The sequence below is a fragment of the Canis lupus genome, chromosome 5 (genome assembly GCF_048164855.1).
Source record: "Canis lupus baileyi chromosome 5, mCanLup2.hap1, whole genome shotgun sequence".
Lineage (NCBI taxonomy): Eukaryota > Metazoa > Chordata > Mammalia > Carnivora > Canidae > Canis > Canis lupus.
This window is the reverse complement of record NC_132842.1, coordinates 13,356,491-13,379,720: the sequence shown is the minus strand read 5'-3', so window position 1 is coordinate 13,379,720 and position 23,230 is coordinate 13,356,491. Positions and strand designations below refer to the sequence as shown.

General features: G+C 33.4%; 1 protein-coding gene across 27 annotated transcripts in view; it reads right to left on the bottom strand.

Annotated features, from left to right (window-relative positions):
- The window catches only part of ARHGAP12 (Rho GTPase activating protein 12), a 154,430-nt gene that overhangs the window by 57,646 nt on the left and 73,554 nt on the right, over positions 1-23,230 (bottom strand). For 18 of the 27 annotated variants that reach the window (XR_012030865.1, XR_012030866.1, XM_072825473.1 and 15 more), the window contains 4 exons: positions 19,807-19,947; positions 18,626-18,706; positions 8,666-8,791; positions 4,925-4,999 (listed from right to left, as the gene is read on the bottom strand). Coding sequence is in view for 25 of the 27 variants with exons in the window: in XM_072825473.1 (XP_072681574.1) it covers positions 4,925-4,999; positions 8,666-8,791; positions 18,626-18,706; positions 19,807-19,947 (423 nt within the window). In the remaining 2 variants the exon portion in view is untranslated. The remainder of the gene's footprint in view (positions 1-4,924; positions 5,000-8,665; positions 8,792-18,625; positions 18,707-19,806; positions 19,948-23,230) is intronic. The other 9 variants (XM_072825474.1, XM_072825485.1, XM_072825475.1 and 6 more) reach the window with 3 other exon arrangements.

Genomic DNA, 23,230 nt, shown 5'->3' with positions numbered 1-23,230 from the left:
AAATTTAGACAGATTTTGAACATACTATTTGGTGTACTTTCACTACTTAATAGGATTCAAAAATAACCGATGTTTTTGTGGTCATTAAAAAAAATCCATAAAAATATTTTGATAAATCTTGCAAAAAAAATGCCCATATTCACACATAGTATTTCTTAGTCTAAATATAGTTGATACTCCAAAGGAAAGTTCATATTGAAAATAGCAGAAATGTTTTAATAAGGACTGGCAAAATATGCTTAAATTTTAATTGAAATGACTGTACTTAAATTATCCTATCCTAATAAGGAAGGAAAACAAGACAATGTTTGTTCTATTAAGTAATCTGAGAAAATTTCCACAGGCTCATAATCACTTTGCAGGCTCCAGAATTTTTTTATTTTTTATTTTAAAGCATGGAGCCCCACATGAGGCTGGAACTTAAGACCTAAGCTGAGATCAACAGTCAGATGCTTATCTAAATGAGCCACCCAGGTGCCTGTGTAGGCTCCAGAATTTCCAACGTATTCATTTAGTAAAACAGGCATTTCCAATTTGGCTAACAATTATTATATACCAAAATCAATACAACCCATCAAAATCCTTATCTTTGGTTAATCATGCAATTATAAGGTTTTTTTTAATACAAAGTTAAATAACTTGGCACAGTGATCTAGTAGTTGAAGAAGAACCAGGGTAATGGAACTTCCAGAACAGGAAGTTGATAGGGAGGGAATACAAACTAGTAGTTGCCAGGGAAGAGGAAAAGGTGATGGGGAAATAAATGAGTGAATGCTTAACAGGTGTGGGTTGCCCTTTGAGGTAATGAAAATGTTCTGAAATCAGGCAGAAGTGATTGCTGCACACATTGTAAATATACTGTATGCCATTTAAATGTATACTCTAAAATGGTTAACGACTAATTTTCTGTTATATGAATTGCACCTCAATAAAAAAAATATTTTAGGGGTACCAGGGTGGCTCAGTTGGTTAAGCATCCAACTCTTGATTTCAGGGATTGATCAAGCCCTGCATCGAATTATGCACTGAGTGTGGAGCCTGCTTCAGATTCTCTCTCGCCCTTTCCCGATGCCCCTCCCTCTTTCTCATTCTCCCTCTCCTCCAAAAAAAAAAAGGTATTTATTTTAAAGAACTAGAGCTTTAAAAAATTAGATGTTTAAGTCATGTTTTTTTTTTTTAAAGGCTTTAGAAAGTATTATTCAATGAGGGAAAAAAAAAAAGAGCAAAAATGTCCACTAATGCTTTTGCTAAAGAAAGTATTGAACCATTCTTTTCTCCAATGCATTTTAGTGCCATAATTGGAAATACAGGGTCAGAAACTCATTTCCAAATTATATATTCTAAAATTTTATTCAGCATTCAGTGATTGGAAACTTTAATATGCACATTTATCTGGAGTATTACTCAGTCATAAAAAAAATAATGAAATCTTGTTATTTGCAATGACATGGATGGAGCTAGAGAGTATTATGCTAAGCAAAATAAATCAGAGAAAGACAAATAGCATATGATTTCACTCATATATGCAGTTTAACAGAATAAAACAAAGGGGGAAAGAGAGAGGGGGGGAGAGAGAGAGAGAGAGAGAGAGAGAGATGCAAAACTAAGAAATGGTCTCTTAACTATAGAGAACAAACTGATGATTCCCAGAGGAGAGGCAGATGGGGAGATGGGTCAACTAGGTGATGGGGATTATGAAGTGTACTTGCTGTGATGAGCACCAGGATATGTGTGGAAGAGTACTGAATCACCATATTGTGCACCTGAAACTAATATTGAACTGTATGTTAATTGGAATTTAAATAAAAAATTTAAAAAAATGCTCATCAGTCATAGACACACTTGTACAAACAGCTTTTTTCTTAGATCAGCCATAAAATCCTATTTAACCTACACTGAACTTGTACAGAAACAGAACACTGATCTTTTTAAAAAGTATATGCTGGCTATTTCAAAAAAAGGATTTGAAGGGGCCACAAAAAATAACAATAATGTATCTGAAAATTGGAAATGAAACAAGAAAAAAATGAACATGTTTAATATTAAGAAATGGAATTTTAAATCTGGTTTGATTAGATTACATGAAAACATCATGCTAAGTGCATAAAGTCTATCAAAAAAGACCAATATTATAGGATTCTGTTTTTTAAATTTTTATATCTTAAAGATTTTTATTTATTTATTCATGAGAGAGACAGACGCAGAGTCACAGGCAGAGGGAGAAGCAAGCTCTCTGTGGGAAGCCCGATGTGGGACTCGATCCCAGGACCCCAGGATCATGACCTGAGCCAAAGGCAGACACTCAACCGCTGAGCCACCCAGGGGTCCCTATAGGATTCTATTCTTACAAAATGTCCCAAATACTCAAATCTAGTGAGACACAAAGTAGAGTCCTGGTCATTCAGAGCTTGGTGAGACATGGAGCTAGAGGGGTGGTACCAAATGTGGTTTCTTCCTGAGATGAAAATATTCTAAAATTGACTGTGATGATGGCTATCTGATGTATCTGAATATATTAAAACAACCATGTAACTGTACACTAAGTCAGTAAGTTGTACATCTGAATTACATTTCAATATGAATTACATTTCAATAAAGCTTTTAATAAAAATAATACAGAAGAGACTGAAGAGGTAGGTGGGCAATCTGCAAGATTTTAAGATGACACCAGGTAGCTAACACTGATTACAGTGTTATTTTTGTTCCTAAATTTGTAGCTTCCTTTTTCTTACTAGCAAGCCTTCATACGAACCAGATTTTAACTCACAGAGGGAAGACATCTCCCTGTATGAACTGGGTAAGAGGGAGAAACATGGGTGAGATTCAGTGGAAATAGCTCAAGTTGAGAAGAGGGAACAGAGGAGCAAGAGATGGAAAAGCCAAGGAGGGCAAAAGCCTCCACAGGGAGAGGCAAGGCGGCATGGAAGAGGTGCCCTCTGGAGTGGGAAAGGAGAGCTCTATATTTAGGTGAAAAAGAATGGACTCAGGTAGAATTCACAAAGCTATTTCAACTTTCATTCCAAGACAAAAGAATGAAAGAGAAAAATACTGATGAGGCAGTTCCTTGTGGGGGCCAGCAGGGGGTATCGTGAGTCCAGAATGGTCCAGTTTGCTGTCAAACTAATGTTTGGTTTGGGAGGGGTAAAATGGTTTAGGAGATAATTTGCAAACTGTCCTTTTAACTCCATGTGAAACATTTGCAACTTCATGTCTCTAAGCTAACCTAGAGGTTCCTTTTTACCAACATGTAAATAATTTATAGTCTCTTTGGCAATTATATATTACCTCTATTTAGAATAAATTACAAAGATTTCTGCTCTTTTCTAAATGTACTGGTAAGACAGTACTGTAGTAACACCTTAGATTCATACAATAATTCTCAACACCGCCACTTTTTATATTTAATACTTATGCACCCAGGACAGTGTTAAATAATGCAAAAGACAAAAAAGAAAAGTAGTCACTATGTATCCTTTAGTAGGAGTTTATTTAAAATCTCAGTAGGGAAATGAGGGGTACATGAGGTAACGTTCACACTACTGGATAAGTGACTTGGAAATTCAGGAAAAAAAGAAAAGATCATTATTAGGCTAACATTAGTCCGGCAAGGCCCCTTAAGCCAGTCTTAAAAGCTTTTCTAACTTTAAGTATGGAAAAGCCACGGATGTTGTAGGCGGGGGAACCACCTGAGCAATGTCAGAAGGAAATGTGTACAATATGTGGTATGAACCATAAAAGATCTGATTCAGTTAGGGAATGGGCAAAGAGTTAGAAAAATAAAAAAACATCTGTGGAAACCTTTGCCTCTAAAAAAATCAGAAGTACTGAACAGCTAATATATGGTACACAGTAGGTACTGTGATTACTCTATTCCTGCTCTAACGAAACTTTTCTTTGTCTATTAGGGAAGACAGACACAAATAGAGGGTTTAAGGTTTCTACAGGAAATAAAAAAACGAAAAGTGTTATTCTATTTAATATAACCAAGCAACATAATTAAATGCTATAAAGAGTATTACAGAGAAATCTGACCAAATCTAGAAGATTCGAATAAAATTCTCTGAGGAAGCAAAATCTGAACTGAACTCTAATGAATTAACAGAAGTAAACAGGCAAAGGTGGGAGAGAATGGTTCAGTGGGCAGAGGAATGACATGTGCCAAGACCTCAAGCTGAAAGGCAGGCTCTTTTGAGGAAAGAAGTTCTGTGCAGCTGGAGGAAAACAACCAAGGAGAGGAGGACACAAGAATATGAGGTGAGGCTGGAGAGGCAGTCAAGTGTCAGAGCACTCTATGTCTCAGAGTTCTCATTAAAAATTTTGGCCTTCACTCTAAAAGAAAAGGAAAGCCACTGAAGGGAATAGCAGAGCCAGTCAATTATAGGAGGGATTACAAATACACAGATCAAGCAAACTTTCACCTGAGTTAAACCAGGTCTCTGAAGAGAAGTTTTCAGTTTAGAGCAAACTAAGTTGAGTTCCATATCTCTCATAGTCATCTGTAATCGACTGGGCACTGTATTTAACAGCACAGAAAAAGAGTGGAGCCTGTGCTCATGAAGGAGGAGGGAAACACTGCTTACCTTTGGACTGTTGGCCTGAGGAGAAAAGATTAAAGTATAATTTGATAGTATTTTCCAGGGATTTTACGTTTATTTTTTTAAAGATCAAATATGATTTTGTCACTTGCAAATATGGCAATATAAATTAATCATGAAGATACCATATTTTGCATAAAAAGGGGCTCTTAGGTCTATAAAGCTGATTACATTCTTAATTTAAACCTATTTTAATTGTGATTATTATCTTTAAAACCAACGGAAGTTATTAGAAGCCCAAGAAATATTTAAACATTGAGAGAAAAATTAATTTACTGAAACTGATTGAAATAATGGGACTATATTATACTATATGCTATCATACTAACTGTATCTTGGTGCTTTGGTGAAGAGGGAGAAGATTCATTTTCAGGAAAGCAGGGTTTTGAGGCAGTTGGAGATTCCTACAAGAAATAAGTAATGAAAAATGTTACTCTATTTTATATCATTATATTTCTCCCTCTATTCATGGTGGGAGAGCTTAATAAGGGAAGCTTAATTTTTTTTCCTAGTTATCTCCTTTCTATATTCAGCTAGGAAATTAATATGGTACTGATCTGCAAACTACAGATGTCTTAAAGTTTATGAAATACGGCCTACTTTATACTAATTATAGTTTATTTTAAATACTACGTACAGAATTACTCAAAAGAAATGATGCATGTTGCCTTAAAACCATGATGTTGTATTAGCTTGAACTGACCACATTTAAAATAGGTAAAATCTAAACATTTAAGGATAAAAATCTAATAGTCGCCATACAAACTGGCTCTTGGTGAAGTCAGCGTGAATACCCAGGATTAGGCAAGTCACAGGAAAGATGTGGCAACTGCCAGAATGAGAACTTTACTTAAGTCAATGACTACATAGGACATTAAATTAAATTACTATTAATATTTAAAGTAATTTACAGATATCTTTCTATTTTTATAGATAAACAAGATCTTTTTAAATGCAAAGAAACTTTAAAGATTAGTAACTCACTAGAAAAAAACGTTTTAATGTGTAAGCCTACAAGAATATATAATATGAGCAAATCAATAACGTGCATTTTAAAAGCAATTCAGCTTTGTCAATATTAAAACACACTATGTGATTTCTACCACAGGTGTTTATAAGACTCTTCATAGAGGACAAAGCTGAAGAAACACATTTTTGATACCAATAGCCAAGCTCCATTTAAATCTTTTCCATTCCCCTAAATACTTTGAGTAATCTCAGGAAAAGTAATATTAGAAAAATCATATGCCAACACCTATTATTAATTTTCTTATAAAACCAAATAATGTCTTTGCATATTCATCTCTACATCTCTCAGTCTACCATGCTTATGAAACCGGACAAGGTACTGTTAACAATACACAAATTGTTAAAAAAAAAAAAAAAAAAAAAACAATACACAAATTGTTAACTCCATATCCACTGATTGGAAAATAATCTTCAGGTTTATACCTTATAAAATCTGTAAACACAAAAACTAGATAGCAGTGAAAGTTTACCAAGAAAATCCTTGAAGGGACAATCTTACGAATCAAACATCCAAGGCCTATACTACTAATGAAGAAAATATTAAAATCATATCAAATTATATATTTACAAAAAAATTACACATAATATCCAAATCTAGTACAGCCTCATTTAAGTATTTTTTTCCACTTCAGAGGTTTCACTTTTCATTTCTTGACTTCTTTATTGTTAACTCCATATCCACTCATTGGAAAAAAATCTTCAGGTTTATACCTTATAAAATTTGTAAACACAAAAACTAGATAGCAGTGAAAGTTTACCAAGAAAATCCTTGAAGGGACAACCTTATGAATCAAACATCCAAGGCGTATACTACTAATGAAGAAAATATTAAAATCATTATCAAATTACATATTTACAAAAAATTACACATAATATCCAAATCTAGTATAGCCTCATTTAAGTTACTTTTTTTCCACTTCAGAGGTTTCACATTTCGATTTCTTGACTTCTACAGGAATGTCTGATATTAAAAGTTTGGAAAAAAGATGAAATAAAGATTTGATGACCCACAAAGCAAAAAATAAGTGAATGGTAATCAATTTATTTTTCATAGGATTGTCCTACAGAAATAAAAATACAGCAAATGCAGTAATAATGAATGTACAAGAATTATAACTACTTATAACAAAAAAATAACTACTTACAACAAAGATTTTAAACTTATATAATTTATGTATATTTATAAATGTATGTGCCTACATAAATATATCTTAAATGTCTACAACCAACAAGTTTTAGTAAAAACCATACATAAGCAGAAACAGATGCACCCACACATATACACGCACACAGACATATACGAATCTATGTCCTCCAACGTTGTCTGACAACTTAATTAGGACTTATATCATCATAACAGTATTTGCTACATTATATTAGGTTTCTTTATTACGTTTCAAGCTATACACTCTTTAATCTTCATCATCTATTAGTCAGCTAGTTTGTTCACGTACAGACCCTCTTTCCTAACCTCAAATCTTAAAAATATGTATACTAGGTAGTGATAATAAATAGAAAAATTTACTTGATGAAGTAATTACCTAGAATTTCATTTATAAAGGTTAAGATGCAGGTAACAAAAAAAAGACATTTCTACCAAAGATAAGTAAATCTCTGGTCTCAAGAAAATCACGCTCTCACAATTCTGAAACACTCATTAAGAACAGAAACGTCATGAGAACTTCAGGCAAGTTATTCTAATAACAGACTGAAAATAAATCTCAAAGATTTTAAAAGTAAGACATTTTAAGTCTATATCAGCAAAACAATCACTGTTCTAAAATGAAGAGCAGTGGAGTTGGTTCAACAATGGCTTTTGTATTAGAGCATTATATATGACAACATTTACAAGCCTTTGTGTACACTGAACTGTTATCTGGCTCTTGGAGTTAAATGAATTTTCTATTAAAATCTCTAGGAATCTTAGCTACTCACGTTATTCTCAATGCTAAAATAGTTTCAAGCATTCTTCTTCAATAACACAAATTCCAGAATTTCTTTCCTTTGGTATGCCCTCTATGTTCAAATCACATAATAACCTTACAAAACATAAATTATAAACTGGTCTACTACTTTGTTGTTCTATTAATCTCTTATACACAACGTGTGTAGACTGTTTCTAACAAAAAGTCTTCCATTGAATTTCACGAAAACCAAAATTACAGTCACACACACACAAAAAAAAAAAACCCAAAAACTTGTTTTGACTGATTGAGGTAATTTATAAAGGAATTTACAACTGGAAGTACCACTGAGAAACATGCCTTAGGGAAAGTTCATTCTGTTTTCACTAACAACCTGAAAATGCAGGAAACCCGTTAATTATGCCAAAAGAGAAGTCTGATGGTAAAAGAAAAAAAAGAGTCCTTAGCGACAGATGTCTTTTTAATTTTTAATTTTTTTTTTGACAGATGTCTTTTTAAAATAAGCTTTTCAGTTTTAGAGTGTTACCATTATTCTCACATTCTTACATTAGTATGGTTAATGTTCTAATAAATTCATGCAAAAAATTTCCTACTCCATCTCTAAAATGAAGCTATAACACAAAGAGAAAACTCACAAGGAAGGTAAAAACTTCATGGGTTTTCCATTCTGATGTTTGCATCAAAGTTTTTCCCTTATTTGAAACAGAGAATATTACTTCTCAGATTAATAAAAGAAGTCTCTTTATGCAGAGAACAATTAGGGAAACAGAGGAGTGGGATTCCACTTCTCTCAAGGGATTAAGAAATTAAATGTCTTTACTATTAAAACCTCCTAGAGACTGAAGACAAACAATAGCAGATATACGACTTTAAAAGAGAGTTACCAAAAATATCTATCACCTACTAGGCTCAAGTGTATGCATTATTAAGCCACAGATGAGTCAGTCCACTGTGCAAAAATCAATAAGCTGCAAAAACCAAAACCCATTCCAGGACAAATTGATGCTATATACAACAGTAGTCACCAAAGTAGGAGATTCAGCTACAGAGAAAATAAAAGTACAAAGAATAAAGAACTTAACAAAATTCTCAACAGATTTTCTCAGAAAGTCCTACCTTGTCATTGGTGTCCAACACAATGGTGCTATGTCTCCACTTTGTTAATACTATCGGTTCCTGCAGCCGCCTGTCCAAGCTCCTACTTTTAATAATTTCTCTTTGCTGCTGAGATGAAGCATTATACTAAAAACAAAAGACAAAAAAAATAAAATTATACTTCATAATTGATAGAAGCAGAAATGGAATCTAAACAGGACACAAGATGCTTGGCAAAGTTCATCACAGGAATTCTTCTGACTTCCATTTTCTCATCTTTGACCATATTGTAGCTCAACTGAGATGATCAGAGATTTCAGTGTTGGGGAGACCAAGTTAATGTTGTTTGGCAAAATATTTAGTCTCTCCATGTCTTAGTTTCATCAAGTGGGAAACAGACATAATAGAAATATCTCATTCACAGAAGCGTTGTAAAAATTAAGCTGTATAAAAAGGGCCAAATATTGCCCTAATAGTAGGTTATCAATAAATGTTAGTTATCATAATTTATAAAATGAGGTCACTGGACAAATTATTTTTTTTAATGTTCCTCCTCTCTTGAAAATCCACGAGTTCAGGGGATCCCTGGGTGGCTCAATGGTTTTAGTGCCTGCCTTCGGCCCAGGGCGTGATCCTGGAGTCCTGGGATCGAGTCCCACGTCAGGCTCCCGACATGGAGCCTGCTTCTCCCTCCGCCTGTGTCTCTGCCTCTCTCTCTATGTCTATCATTAAATAAATAAATAAATAAATAAATAAATAAATAAATAAATAAATAAATAAATATTAAAAAAAAAAGAAAATCCACGAGTTCAATTTTTGGTTTAGGTTTTAAAAACAATTATATATATAACAGCATCCTCACATTTAATGGGCTGCTTTTATTTTGGCTTTTATTTATAGGCCAAACATACTATTATTTGTTTCTCTGAAGTTGTTAAACATAACCAGGTCAGAAGGCAGAGACTGTACTAGTTTGAAAGACTAATCCTGAATACGTCAGTTGTATACAAAGAATAGACAATAATTGCTCCCAAAAAATAACATAAAATTAAGAACACATCTGTAAGATATTAAAGTATGTGTTTGAAATGTCAAGTAGATCACTCATATTCCAGAAATATGAGTTTTAAGAGGTATGCTGCTGGGGATCCCTGGGTGGCTCAGCGGTTTAGTGCCTGCCTTCAGCCCAGGGCATGATCCTGGAGTCCTGGGATCAAGTCCCGCATCAGGCTCCCTGAATGGAGCCTGCTTCTCCCTCTGCCAGTGTCTCTGCCTCTCTCTCTCTCTCTCTGTCTCTCATGAATAAATAAAATCTGGAAAAAAAAAAAAAAAAGTATGCTGCTTTATACAGCCAATTTCTTTTCCTGAAAGCAAAGAATATCAAATACCTATCTACTTCTCCCACCCCTAAGAAGCCCAATAAATCTTAAAATTTTAATGATTCATTATCATTTCAGTAAAATTATAGGAATGTTTTTAATATTAAAGAATCTTCCAACATCTTTCTCCACAATATGTCATTTCTTTAATTCCCCAAAATGAGCCTACACACACTCCCTAAACTATCTCCCAAATTTAATTCTTCACATTAAAATTTGCCAAAGACAGGCAATCACATATGGCATTTGCTTTTAAATCACTGTTGCTTAACAAATAGCAATCTTAAAATTTGTCACAGAAGTTCATAAAGGGATCATTTCTAGAATGAACAGAGATGAAACTTAAAGGCTACCCCCAAAATATTCTGTGTCACAAATCTCTAAGTGAAAAGAGACCTAAACTGAGCTATGTTTTCAATAAAATCATCATTAGCAATAATTAAGATGTATAGTTGTGTAGAAGCATGTGTGTGAACTTTAATGGATACACCTATATTAGCTTATGAACTTTATAATTACTACAGTTGTTCAGAAATCCTTTCTGTGTAGCAACAAAAATGTGAAACTAAACAGCAATAATGGCAATAATTGCAACTATAAACATGCTGGTAGTTTTATCAGGCAACAATATGTTCACAAAAACAAAGCATAAATAAAATGTCAGATATAAAATATAGACAGAAGACAAAAACAAAGTGTCACAGAATTAGAAAAAGGAAAAACAACAAGACCCCACAGTTAAAACATGTGCGTGTGTGCATGCACACGCGCACACACACACACACACACACACACCCAGGTAACAAGATGGCTAAGTTTAAAACTTTTCTAATCCCTAAAAAACAAAAACAACTTTTTCTAATCTCTTTAAAAATACCTTTTAAGAATTTTAGATGAATTTTTATTTGAATTATTTCAAAATTACAAAAGAATAATAACCATAATGAAAACTCACCATCGAGTTTTAGCGTATTTAATATAAAACAATTGCTTTAGGAATCTTTAGGGGGGAGAAAAAATAAATATAGATGTATTAGATGCCCTCTGAATATATTTTCCAGATTCCATTCCTCTCCCTCTTTCCTCAACAGCACATATAACTTAGTGGTCATCATTGTCCTCACACTTTGATACATACTTATGTCGCTATACATTCACACACTTCTGGAGTTTTAAAATTTATATAAATGGGAGTCATACCACATGCATCATCCTTCAACTGCTTTCTGCATTCAACGTTATTTTATTTTTAAGATTTTATTTATTTATTCACGAGAGAGACAGAAAGAGAGGCAGAGACACAGGCAGAGGGAGAAGCAGGCTCCATGCAGGGTGCCTGATGTGGAACTCGATCCCAGGACTCCAGGATCATGCCCTGAGCCGAAGGCAGATGCTTAACCACTGAGCGACCCAGGCATCCCTCAATGTGATTTTTAAAAACATATCCATGCTGGTGAGTATGCAGTTCTAACTCATTTATTTTCACTAATGTTGATATAATTTAACCATTTTGCTACAAACGGATATGCCCTAAGGTGGTAATACTAATTTACACTTCTACCAGCAGAACAGAATGGCTTGCACTACCCTACTTGGTACTGTTAAGTATGTATGCACTTGTGTATATAAAATAAATGTTAAGTACACATACACATTTAAAAATGTGACAGGTGAAATGTTAGCTAGTTGTTTTAATTTATATTTTCTGATTACCTTAAACTTGGATATCTTTTCATATACGTATTTCATGTATTTCTTCTTCTGGTATTGCTTAGTCATATATTTTGCCCAATTTCAACTGGGCTTTCTTTTATTTTTTTTTTAATTTTTTTTTTTTTTGGGGGGGGGGGCTTTCTTTTACACACAGAAAGAAACCAGGAAGTTACTTTGGCTTCTAAAGCATTTGTAAGCTACGTGAGTTGAATATATTTTTTCCTAGTTTGTAGCTCAGTTTTTCCCCTTAATGTATGGTACTTTTTATTATATTAAGACAAGTGTTTTGTTTAATTTGATGTAATCACATCTGTCAATGTTTCCTTTTATAGTTTTTCCTTATTATAGTTTTAAGAAGTCCTTCCAGGGGTGCCTGGGTGGCTCAGTAGGTTGTGGGTCTGCCGTCCGCTCAGATCATGATCCCAGGGTCCTGGTATCAAGCCCCATATCGGGTTCCCTGCTCTGCAAGGGAGTCTGCTTCTTCCTCTGCCTCTTCTTCTTCTTTTTAAAAGATTTTATTTATTCATGAAAGAGAGAGAGAGAGAAAGAGAGAGAGAGGCAGAGACACAGGCAGAGGGAGAAGCAGGCTTCACGGAGGGAGCCCAACATGGGATTCAATCCTGGGTCTCCAGGATCAGGCCCTGGGCTGAAGGCGGCGCTAAACTGCTGAGCCACCAGGGCTGCCCTCCTCTGTCTCTTCTCTTACTTGTTCTCTCTCTCTCTCAAATGAATAAACTTAAAGAAAAGAAAAGAAAAGAGAAAAGAGAAAAAAAGAAGAGAAAAGAAAAGAAATCCTTCCTACTTTGAAGTGAAAGGTATTTATGTATCTTTCTGTAGCTTTTAAAGTTTTGCTAATTACATTTCTCATCTACCTGGAATTAATCATCAAGTGTGAAGTGAGGTCAAGGTCTATATTTCATTTTTTTTCACGTGAATAACCAATAATCTTAGCAACATTTATTGCACAGTCCATGCTTAATCCACTGATTTATAATGCTATACATCTGAGTTTTCTACTCTAGTTTCTTTCTCAACTGGTCTATTTCACTATACGTGTGCTCTTACTACCTTATCTTCATCACCAAAGCAAGAACTCCATCCCTCACACGCCCTACCTCCCGTTTTCAGGAATATTTTGGTTTTTCATAGACGTTTGAGCATCAGTCCCCAAAACGTGGAGAGGGAGAAAGTAAATGAAAATGCAGTGAATTTATAGATTAATGTGGGCACTGTTACAACAGTGAGCCTCCTGATGCAAGATCACAATGGTAAACTATACCATTTATTCAGGTTTTAAGTCCTTCAATTCTGCTCTGAAATTTTCTTCATTAAGATCTTGCAAACCAGGGCACCTGGGTGGCTCAGTTGATTAAGTGTCTGTCTTAGGTTCAGGTCATGATCTCAAGGTCCTGGGATCAAGCCCCAAGTCAGGCTCTCTGCAGTGTGGGGAGTCTTCTTCTGCCCCTCCCACCACTCATGCTCTCTCCCTCTCTCAAATAAATCTTTAAAAAATAAAAATCTTACAAACCCTTTATAGGCATATTTTTAGTTACAACTTTTGTTGTTACTGCTGCTGCTAATGTAAAGAGGATCTTTATTTCTATCACGTTTCAAACCTGACTTTTTACTAGAGAGATGGGTAGTTTTTTATGTTGATTTTATAACCAGCAACTCTGCAGAATTCTCAATAGCTTTGAATTTCTAATCAAAACAACAACTGTATCTTTCTTCTCTATTTTATTTTTTTTACTTTGTTGAATAGAAGCAGTGATTTTAAAAAAGTTCAAATCTGATTCCTAATTCTAAAGAGAAAGCTTCTGTCACCTCACCATGAAGTATGAAATTTACTGTAAATTATTTGACAAATAACCTTTAGAATGATGTAATATATAGCAGTACATCACTTCTTGTAGAAGCAAATACTGGGGTCATGGTTTTTTTATCCTTTGTCAAAGAACAGGGGTGTTTAGACCGTTTATATTTAATGTAATAGGGATCCCTGGGTGGCGCAGCGGTTTGGCACCTGCCTTTGGCCCAGGGCACGATCCTGGAGACCCGGGATCGAATCCCACGTCGGGCTCCCGGTGCATGGAGCCTGCTTCTCCCTCTGCCTGTGTCTCTGTCTCTCTCTGTGTGACTATCATAAATAAATAAATAATTAAAAAATATATTTATATTTAATGTAATAGTATACAGACTTTAAGTCTGCCATTTTAGATGTTTTCTATCTTGTAACTCATTCATGTTTCTCCTTTCTTGCCTTCCTATGGGCTACATGAAAAGTTTTTACTATTCTATTTTAATTCATCTATAGTTTGAATCTTTTACTAGTTTTTAGCCCTTGTTTTAGGGATTACAATTCACATATCACCATCTACTATCAACATTTTACTATTTCAAATGAAATGCAAAAATCTTACCAAAAATTACATCATTTCATTCTCCCCTATTTATGGTATTCAGCTGTTGTATCATCTCTACCTATGAGTACTTCAGAAATGTTTCAGAATGAGTTCATTTGAAATGTTTCGAATGTCAGACATAATTTTTAAAACTCAAGACAAATCTCCTCAGATATTCAACCTTTCCATTGTAACCTCTTCATTTCTGATGTTTCAAGTTTTCTTCAATTATCATTTATTTCTGTGTGAAAGACTTCATATAGAAATTCTTTGCAGACATGATGTTGGTAACAAATATCTTCGTTTACTTTCATCTGAAAATATCTTATTTTACTTTCATTCCTGAAGAGCATTTTTGTTGAATGTACAATTACGGGTTTACAGTTTTTTCTTTTAGCACTTGAAAAATGTTATATCACCTCCTGCTGGCTTCATGATTTCTGGTAAGACATCTACTGCCATTCAAGTCATTATTATCTATAGATACTGTGTTGTTTCATTGAGCTGCTTTCAAGATTATTTTAGGAGGAAAGGGAAGAGGAAGTCTTTAGTTCTCAGAAATCTGAATAATAGGTGCCTACATGTGGATTTCTTTAGGTCTATCCTGTTTATTAGTGTTACTCAACTTCTTGATTTCTGTTGGTTTATCTTTTGCCAAATTTGGGATGTTTTCAACACTGTTTCTGCAAATATTTTTGAACCTCACACTCTTTCTTTCTTCTCTTCTTCTAGAACTCTGATGAAATGAATATTAAATCTTTTGTATCTTCCCAAAGATTTTTGAGGCTCTGTTCATTTTTAAATTTTTAATTCTATTTTTTTGGTGCACATGCCCATTGGTGACATATTTGCTCATAAATAAATCATCAGGGAAAGCAACTCATATGACCAAATTCAAAGAACAGCAGAATATACCCTTACCCACAGTAGGAGGCCTTTACAAAGGTACACAGCGAAGAGCACTAAAACAGAAGTGGGTAAAGAATGGATCCAATGATGCAATCTATCATGGTCGGTAATCTGGTCTATTACCGTTTGGTGGCTGTAATGATTGTCTCCCTATGTTGAAGTTCTGCACACCCAGCAAAAAATATGTCAAGATGTAAATGTTTTTTATTTATCTTGGTCAGTATTTATGGCATATTTTCCAGTTATAAGATTCATGCTTTCCTTCAATTTTAGAAAATTCCTGGAAATTATATTTTTAAATATCATTTCCCCTTCTTTCCTCCATTCTCCTCTTCTGGATTCCTAGCTTATCAATATAGGAAACTTCCCACCCATCTTCCATTTCTCTTAGCTATACTTAAATATTTGTTATCTTCCTGCCCTTCTGTTTGTATTACTGACTGCATTTTTTATTGCAATGATGAGTTTTTCATCTGAAATCTTTCTAATTCATTTTTTATCATATTCACCTATTCAGATATCATTTGGTTTTTTTCCCCATAATTTCTAGTTCTTTTTGAAGGAAAGCCTCCATCCATAACGTATTTAAAATCTTTATTAAGTTATCTACAAAATTAATTTTAACTGGAATACAATGTTCTGATTGATTTTTTCATGCTTATATTAGCATTGGGTTCTTCATGTGTTTTACTTGGAATTTTAAATAACAGACTCATTTTCAGCTGAAGATGCTTTGTTTTGTTCTCTTTTCATTCATCCTATTTTTCCTTCCCAGTCCTTCCTCTAGTCTAGTTTTATGGTACCCTTCACCTATACCCAATCTAGAGCCAGGTATGCACAAATGTATGTGTGTACATACTTTGTCTCACTTAGTTGTCATATATAAATGCTTCTTTCTAAATTTATAACAAACTTCTTGAGGATAAAGACCATGCCCTGTGCATTTGCATTCATGATAACATCTATACAGTGCTGGCCACCAAACATGTATTCAGAAAACAGGAGCTAAGTTTCTATCATTTGCACTGGGAGTTACGAAACTATCTGACAGAACTTAAGTTTGAATTTTTTTTGTTTTTAAGTTTGGATTTACTAAGTGGTAAATTACTTGGGATACAAAATTTAACTATAATTTTCTTTATCATATAGTAAAAATTATTAAGTAGTAGTTCTAAAACACTTTGCCTTATTTCCTCATTCCCACTGTACCCAAATCAAACCTTCTCCTCACATCCAATTTAATTAGAAGTTCAAGAAACTGCCCATTCTGATTTAATAATCCTAAGTGGCAAATAGTGGCAGAAAATGAAATAATACCACAAACTAATGACTCAATAATGATCACAATCAGTACCCATTTCCACTGTTGTGAAAATACCCTGAAAAGTTTTGATATGACTCAGTCCCTTGCCTTCTTTCATCAAGGACATCTCCACAAGGAGGTTTCTTAATGTTGAATGTGTTGAATGTTTAAGTTTTTTGACCATGGAAAGTACAGAAGTTGTACAAAAATAAACAAATATTTAGCTATGAGTTAACTATAAGTTCCAAATTGCTCCTCATGTAAGGTCATCCTGGAAGCCTCTTCTTTCAGTGGACCCTGACCTGGGACAAATCACTCAAAAGTCTTGTGTCTGATCTTACTCCAGGCAATCAAAAACTACTATGAAGTAAGATGCAATACAACAAAAGATTCTTCTATAACTCAAATGGTGAGGTATTGATAAGGTCTTTATTTATTCTTGGCATTATTTTATGGTTAATTTTTAAGTAAAAACAATGCAACAAAACCATACAGATAATAAAACATCAGTGGTTGTCAGGGGCTGGGAGAGGTAGTAAACAGAAGATTTTTAGGGCAGTGAAAATCTTTGTATATTATAATGGTAGACTTATCAGTGTATTTTTGTCCCACAGAATATACAGCCCACAGAATACACAACACCAAGAATGAACCACAAGGTAGACTTGAACTTTGGATAATTATGATGTGTCAATGTAGGTTCATCCTTAGTAAAAAAATACACCATTCTGGTAAGTGGTGTTGATAATGGGGGAGATTGTGCATGTGCAGGAACTGGGGATATATGAGAAATCTCTGTACCTTCCTCTCAATTTTATTGTAAACCTATAACTCTTCGAAAAAAATTAAGTCTTAAAAAAAAGAAAGCCCACAATGTGAGAATATCTTCATAATCCTTTGCATGAGTCTTGTGACCAAAATATAAAAGTTATCTTTCATTAACACTGTTATGTTGCAAACAAGCATTTTTAAGAACAATTCTATTGCTATATGTAAATTTTCATACAACTTCTCATTTAGAAAGTATTAAAAAATGGTTAAAAATATGAAATAGTTTTTTTCTGCTGAGCTGGGCAAAAGAGAAAGTACTTGTGTAAAATACATGCTAAAATACATGTAAAATACATAAATACAAAGGCTTATTTGAAGATCTCACAAGGCATTTCTACCAAGAAAATTCTGGGGCTATACTTCTTAGCTAAATTAACCGAAAGAATTATTACTTCCTTTATCCTTACTACTTACCCCGAACCCTGCCAAGTTTGCATCATAGCAACCTACATCATTCCTTAAGATCTAAACATTTGAGAAGTTCTCAGACATATAATGGAGTTCTTATGCTACTTACTGGCTCAAGATAGGTCACAAAGGTGTTCTTAAAAATCAAGTACTGGCTACGTATCTTATTCTACTAGTATCAAGCCTCATAATTTCATAAAATAATTAGAGGCCAGGTAACATTCACAAAGGAAGAAACCACAATTATACTTTACTAGACAGTGTTTCCCAATCTTCAAGTTAGTAACACCTTAGTGGTTTTTTCTACATCTATGTATCTTTATACTAATAATACTTTTCTTTAAATTGACTTACTTTGGCAAAAAGACAAATTTCTTTAAGAATTAAAGTCTACTTAACACGACATGTCTGCTAACCAGTCATTTTCTATATCAAAATTTAATACCAATTAAAATTTAAACGTTTGCTCAGATATCATTTAAAATTATCTCAATACTAATAGTTACAAGCACATGACCACTCTGAAACCCATTGCCTTAAGATAGACTCAGCCCTGATGTACTTATCTGAAAAGAGGTATCCAGTGAGACCCCAGAAGATCTTCTCAGGACATGTTGCTAATGACTGGCACAATTACAACACATATTTACATATGAGAATAAGCTGGAATACTGAGTTGCTTTTTTCTCTTAAAAAAAAAAAGATTAAATGTATGACCAACCTCATGTAGAAAATTCAGTATATGCAGATAACTAGATATAAGATGGCTTTACTGGCAGTGAAGGAGATTCTTATTTCTAGGAATGATGAAAAACTGAATTCAAGTTAAACCAAGAGAATTTTTAAATAGGAATTATCAGTATTACATAGCAAAGATCATATGCATCTTAGAAAAATTTAGCCAAAGGATTCTCGATGAATTTCAGAAAAAACATTTTGTTTTTTAAAAGCTATATTAAATTTTAAAATAAATCTGAAGCCTTTTTAAGATATTTTGTCTATTTTAAAATAGAAATTCAGTGTTAAGGTTTATTACCTTTGGCAATTCCCATTCCGAACGAGATCCATCTGCACTGTAGTAATATTGTCTACCTTGATCATCAACATGCTTGAGCCACTATAAAAAAAAAAAATTTAAAAAAAAGGTGTAAAACAACACAAACACACAAAAAAAAGTATTATTTTTAAAATTTAAGTAAAAGTGAGTTTAAGTTTACCAGACCTACTAGATATTTTCTTATGAATTTTATTTGCTCAAGAACACAATAAGAAAAGTTTACAAACTTTTAAGAATGGTAAGAATAAACTCGATATTGAATGTGAATTTATTTTTTCTTTCTTCCAGTGTCATGCTAGTTCCAATGCCAAGTGCCACTTAACACAAGGAATATGTAACAAAGACACACAGTATAGATATACACTAGACACAGGGCTACACTCACTCTGAAAACAGGGTTGAGAAATGAACACAAATTTTGTTTAATCTTCAAATATAAGACTAGTGAACAATTTAAGCCAAACTTCATGCAAATCCTTAGGAATTACCTCCTGCAGCCCACACATTTCTTAGTATCATTTCAATAACACTAATAATAAGGATTCATATAATACAGGGAGTTTGAGGGGCAAAAAACTAAGTATTGCTGATATAAACATATGATCTTTGTGAAATAAATGAAAACCAATGTTTCCTTATGTTCTAGTGTGAAATAATTAAAGCAAGTACAATTACCCAGTTCTCTTCTCTGCTGATATCAGACATTAATACATGAAACTACAATATGCATTCCCAAACTAGTTTATTAAACATAAAGTACTAGATTCATGGTTTTTTGTTTTACATAACATAGTTATAAAGGAAAAAATATTATAGAAAGTGAGGTGGTATATCAGAGTGATACATGCTGAGAAAACTATTCCCAAAAAACCATTCCTCAAGAAAAATATAAAATATAAAAAACAGAAGACACTCAATAGGGCTACTCTTAAAAAAGTTAGTCTTAAATGGTTTTGATACCACAAAAATCACCATAATTATAAGCAGTTTAAAACCATGAATCAGTAGTTATAATGAGTTTTCATGTGGTCAACTGTCATGATTTCAGAATTGCAATAAAGAATATTTTCATGAGTTTTTTAAATATTACTGAAACTTCAGGACACAACTATTATGAAAAAATCCTGCCAAAAAAACTAGATGAGTAAAAAAGAATGTACCTTTTCATTAGTATAGTCACTGGTATATAAGGTATGCCCACGTTCATCCAACTCTTCTGACCAACCCCTTGGAGGAGAACCACACTGACTATCTGACTGGTTGTAACAAATGCTGTGGTAGTTTTCTTCTGATGAAAGAAGCTATAAATAGTCAGAAACATAAGGATTTTTCTTCTTTGAAAAAAAAATATATTTATATATATGTAGCAGTTGCAAACCTAAGCAATTAACTGTATTTGGCTATAAGTACTAAAGTATCTTGACTATATGTGAGTATTTAATTTTTCAAGACAAACTGTTAGTCTTTAGATGGTACACTGTAAGTGGTAAGATAAAATTAATAATAATAGTTATTTTATCACAATGATGCAAACCTGGAAAAATTCATCAAAATAAAACTGAAAACATTGTTTTCAGATTGAGAGATAAAATGCTACCTTCTATTATTTAATGCTGCTTTTGAACTGAAATCAGGTTAAAAACTGACAGGAGTGTGTATGGATATATACATTCAGGTGTAAGCGAAACGGAATGAGGGCACTTTGTTAGACTGAAAATTCTCATGCCTTGACAACAGTGCTCAATAAAATACCTTGAATTAGGTTTTATTTTAATGTGTGGAACTGGGAGGGGAGAGACATTAGTCTTGTAATATTGTACTTTATGTTCTAATTTACTGACAAGATTTCCTCAATTGAATGTTTATCAAAGATGGTTGGACACTAAACTTCAAAACAAGAAAAAAAATACTGAAAAAATTCAGACATGAGAAGTGGAAAAATTCAATATGGAAATAGCTTATGTATGCTTTACTTTTAAAAGTATGACAAAATCCAGACATACAAGAGAAACAATAAGATGGCCAAAACTTAATTTCTGCTTTTTTAAACAAGAGGCTCCATAATGTGAGTGAGTAGCAATTTGCTTACTATGCTCAAACTTTGTTCATTCAACAAATATTTATGAGATTAACTCTCATGTAAATGACCCTTCTGGGATCATTTTTTAGGTAAAATACCTTCCGCAATTAAATTTGACTCAGACTATATCTTCTACCATCGTAATTTGGTCTAAAACACTACACTGTGTAGATTCTCAAAGTTGTAAAAGTAACTGAAAGACATAAACATACTAATAGCAACATGTTCATAAAAATTGACATAGACAACTTTACAGAAGCCTTGCATAAAGTGAGTTATATATGTTTTGCAACAGTAATACTGTTAGAAAATGGAATACCTATTTCAAAAATCAGGACTTATTTTTAAATTGAGACCACTTAAAATATACGTTTAGGTAGGCAAAGTATAATAAAATCTTTTAGAAGCAGAGAAAAGAAAGAAATTTATAGGATGGAATATTATTCAGTCATAAAAAAAGAATGAAATTTTACCTTTGTAGCATCTGGACCATCTGTAGCAATGGACCTTAAGGCCATTATGCTAAGTGAAATAAGTGAGACAGAGAAAGACAAATACTGTATGATCTCACTTATGTGGAATCCTCAAAACAAAACAGAACAAGCTCATAGATGCAGAGAACATATTGGTAGTTGCCAGAGGTAGAGGCGGCAGCATGTTAAATGGGTGAAGGGGGCCAAAAGGCACAAACTTCCAGTTATAAAGTAACTAAGTCATGGATACATAATGTACTACATGGAAACCACAAGTTGTAATACTGTATTGCATATGTGAAAGTTGCTGAGAGAGCGGATATTAAAACTTCTCACAAGACAAAAAATTCTATAAAAGTGATGATGGATGCCAACTAGACTTATTGTGGTGCTCACTTTGCAATATACACATATACTGAATCATTAGGTTGTACACCTAAAACTAACATAATGTTCTATGTCAATTACATCTGAATAATAGTAAAATTAATTTAGGAAACAAAGTCACTAAATCAATATTTTCATAAACTTTCTGGCTGATGAAATGCTCCCATAATTTCCCAATTTTGTGAAATAAGATGTTGCTTTCTTGCATGAAAAGAAACATTCAGTATCCCCACATATTTTACTACTTTATAAAACAAGGAGTACCTTGAAAATCTTAATATTTGCTGCTAGAAAAGAGCTACTTAGTGGCACTTAAATAAAATCAATACAACTCTGCTATATTCCTTAACTCCAATCAGCAGGGTACTTGGCTCAGTAACTTTGGGGTATATAGTTTGCAGCAAATATAGCCTTGTAGAAAGATTTTTCATTTACAGGAGAATGACAGGTAGGTACTGAAAGGATTACCTAGACTACAACAATTTAAAATATTACATAATTTTTTTAAGAATCATCAAGAAGTGAATGAATCCAGAAGGAGAAGTACAATATAAAGACCAGCTTTCTCTTTGAAGGCATCTGCCAAGCCCCAAATTAGAACATTAATTTTCAAGGCCATGAAGTATTGGGGAACAGGAATCAAGACTTTCAAAAGTAAAGAGTCTAACAGGATTTCCCCCTGACAATAAAGACCTGATACCCCCGAAGAATTATACCCTCAGATTATCAGTGAGCCAGAAACAAATCTTGTCCCTTTATTCCACACAAGGGAAAATCACAGGAATCTCCCTAGATAAATGGGGGAAAATGGGAGAATCTCAAACCACAAACCAGGCTTCATGCATCCCAAATTACTCTTACCTAGGTGGCCTATAAAAACTAAAGCTGAAAATTCAGTTTCAAATGTTCATAGCTTCCTGGCAGAAATAAAAAATAAAAAATAAAAAATAAATAAAAAAGCCATCCTCTCTGATGGAATAAGCTTTCAACCCCACATTAAAGACTTCCTATATATATGACTTTCCAAGCACTATATATAATCTCATATTAAAACACACATACGTAGACAAGATGTGAAACAAAACACCATGAGTAAGAGTCAGTAGACAAGCAGCATAATCCGACTCTTAAAGACCTCATGTACTAGAATTACAAAAAATAAAATATGAAATAAGACTAACGAAAGATAGGACAAATAAATTAAATACACGATCCTTCACTGGATCTTTCACTGCAGTTAAAAAAACTATCAAGGTTGTTATTTGACAAGTGAGAAACTGAATATTAACTGTGTATTAAATAACACATGAATATTAAACTTCTTGGGTATGATAAATAATCTTTCACCAAGAACAACAACAACATCAATTTTGCTGGAAAGTCCTTATACTTAGAGAAAATATTATGTTGTCTTATCCAGATGGTCCAGAAAAAAATTATTAGAGGGCAGAAGACAGAAGGAGGAAGAGAGAAATAAAGCAAACGTGGCAAAACATTAAAACAAATCTAGATAAAGGCTATCTAGCATGTGGATGTTCACTATACTATTTTTTCTTTTAGGTTTAAAACTTTTCAAAATAATAACATGGAGAAACTCCCCCCACAAATAAGTAAAAACTAAAATGTTTTTAAAATTTAAGGACT